At 39.1% G+C, this 1,241-nt stretch overlaps 1 protein-coding gene across 1 annotated transcript in view; it reads right to left on the reverse strand.

Moving 5' to 3' along the window:
- The window catches only part of DNAH8 (dynein axonemal heavy chain 8), a 397,167-nt gene that overhangs the window by 71,629 nt on the left and 324,297 nt on the right, over nucleotides 1-1,241 (reverse strand). The window contains exon 83 of the mRNA XM_019526702.1: nucleotides 450-523. Within this exon, the coding sequence (XP_019382247.1) occupies nucleotides 450-523 (74 nt within the window). The remainder of the gene's footprint in view (nucleotides 1-449; nucleotides 524-1,241) is intronic.

Here is a 1,241-nt window from a genome sequence, read left to right on the forward strand (position 1 = left end):
TGACTCTATGTTCCACCCTAATTGTACAACTGACTTGACTGGGATGCATATATGATCTATAGCAGGAGTTGTCAACTGGGGGTATGTGTACCCCTGGGGGTACTTTGAAAGGTCCCATGGGGTACATGGGGACAGGTGGGGATGGAGTGCCGCCACCCCACACCACTACCTCACAGGAGAAGGACCGGGGCGGAGCAAGAGCAGGGCCACACAGACGCTGTGCTGCTGCCGCTCTACCACTTGCCACGCCCCTGCTCTATGTCTGGCTGCTCACCACCCGCCCCACCCCAGGGGTACATAATGACACAAAGAATTTTTCATGCTTAGCTTTCTGGTCACAAGATGAGAATACAAAACCTAGAATCAATACCATATAGAAAGTGTAAGTGTAAACCCCCATAAAAACCTAAAACTGAGTATTGACTGATACTTCAACGTTCTTTGCTTACCTGTTGCATTGACATCTGTGTTAGCTTGCGTGCATGAACTTCTTGGCCTTGACCCATAGAAATAGTCCTACATTCTACAAAAGCAAAAGAACATATTGCTAATGAATGTAAATCAGCTTTTTCAAAAAAGAACAAATGCAATTAAAATTAGTGCAGTTTGATAGTGGGAAAAATTCCTTAAAGGAGTAGTGAAGTACTGTTTCTTATAAACACACATCAACAACTTCTGCTGTTACATCTTCATTATCAAAGTATGTTATTATATGCAGGCATAACATTTTCTGTAAAATGTCTGTATGTATTACTTGTCTGAAGTCCGAATTCATATAGAGGAATAAATCTGCCTCACATCATTACTGTCAATGGGAATTCAGTCCTTTGAATAAAATGAGGCCAGATTTTTTTTTAAATGGACAAGTAGAATTAATCACTTAATATGCAGGTAAGAAACAATTATGAATGTAACTTAAACAACTGCCATAAACGTATAGAGCCATTTGTGTAGACAACTGTTCAATATGCATGTAAAATCCCAAATACTTCAGACGTGCAATGTATGTAAAAATTCCGGGTAGCAAATTTTCTTCTTAAAATGTTATTACAAGTTTTGTTACATAAATACTTTTATAATCATAAAAAAATATTGGTTATCTGAAGCCAGGAATAGTTAAAAGAGTACAGCACAGAGACAACATTCTCGGCTAGTCATAGCAAACTCAAGGAGCAGTGGTACCATATCACAAATACTGATAATGGTTAAGTACAGACAGCCGAAAAGCTCATGGCTGAATC

The sequence above is a fragment of the Gavialis gangeticus genome, unplaced genomic scaffold (assembly GCF_001723915.1).
Source record: "Gavialis gangeticus isolate Ggan-Ray unplaced genomic scaffold, GavGan_comp1, whole genome shotgun sequence".
Taxonomy (NCBI): Eukaryota; Metazoa; Chordata; order Crocodylia; family Gavialidae; genus Gavialis; species Gavialis gangeticus.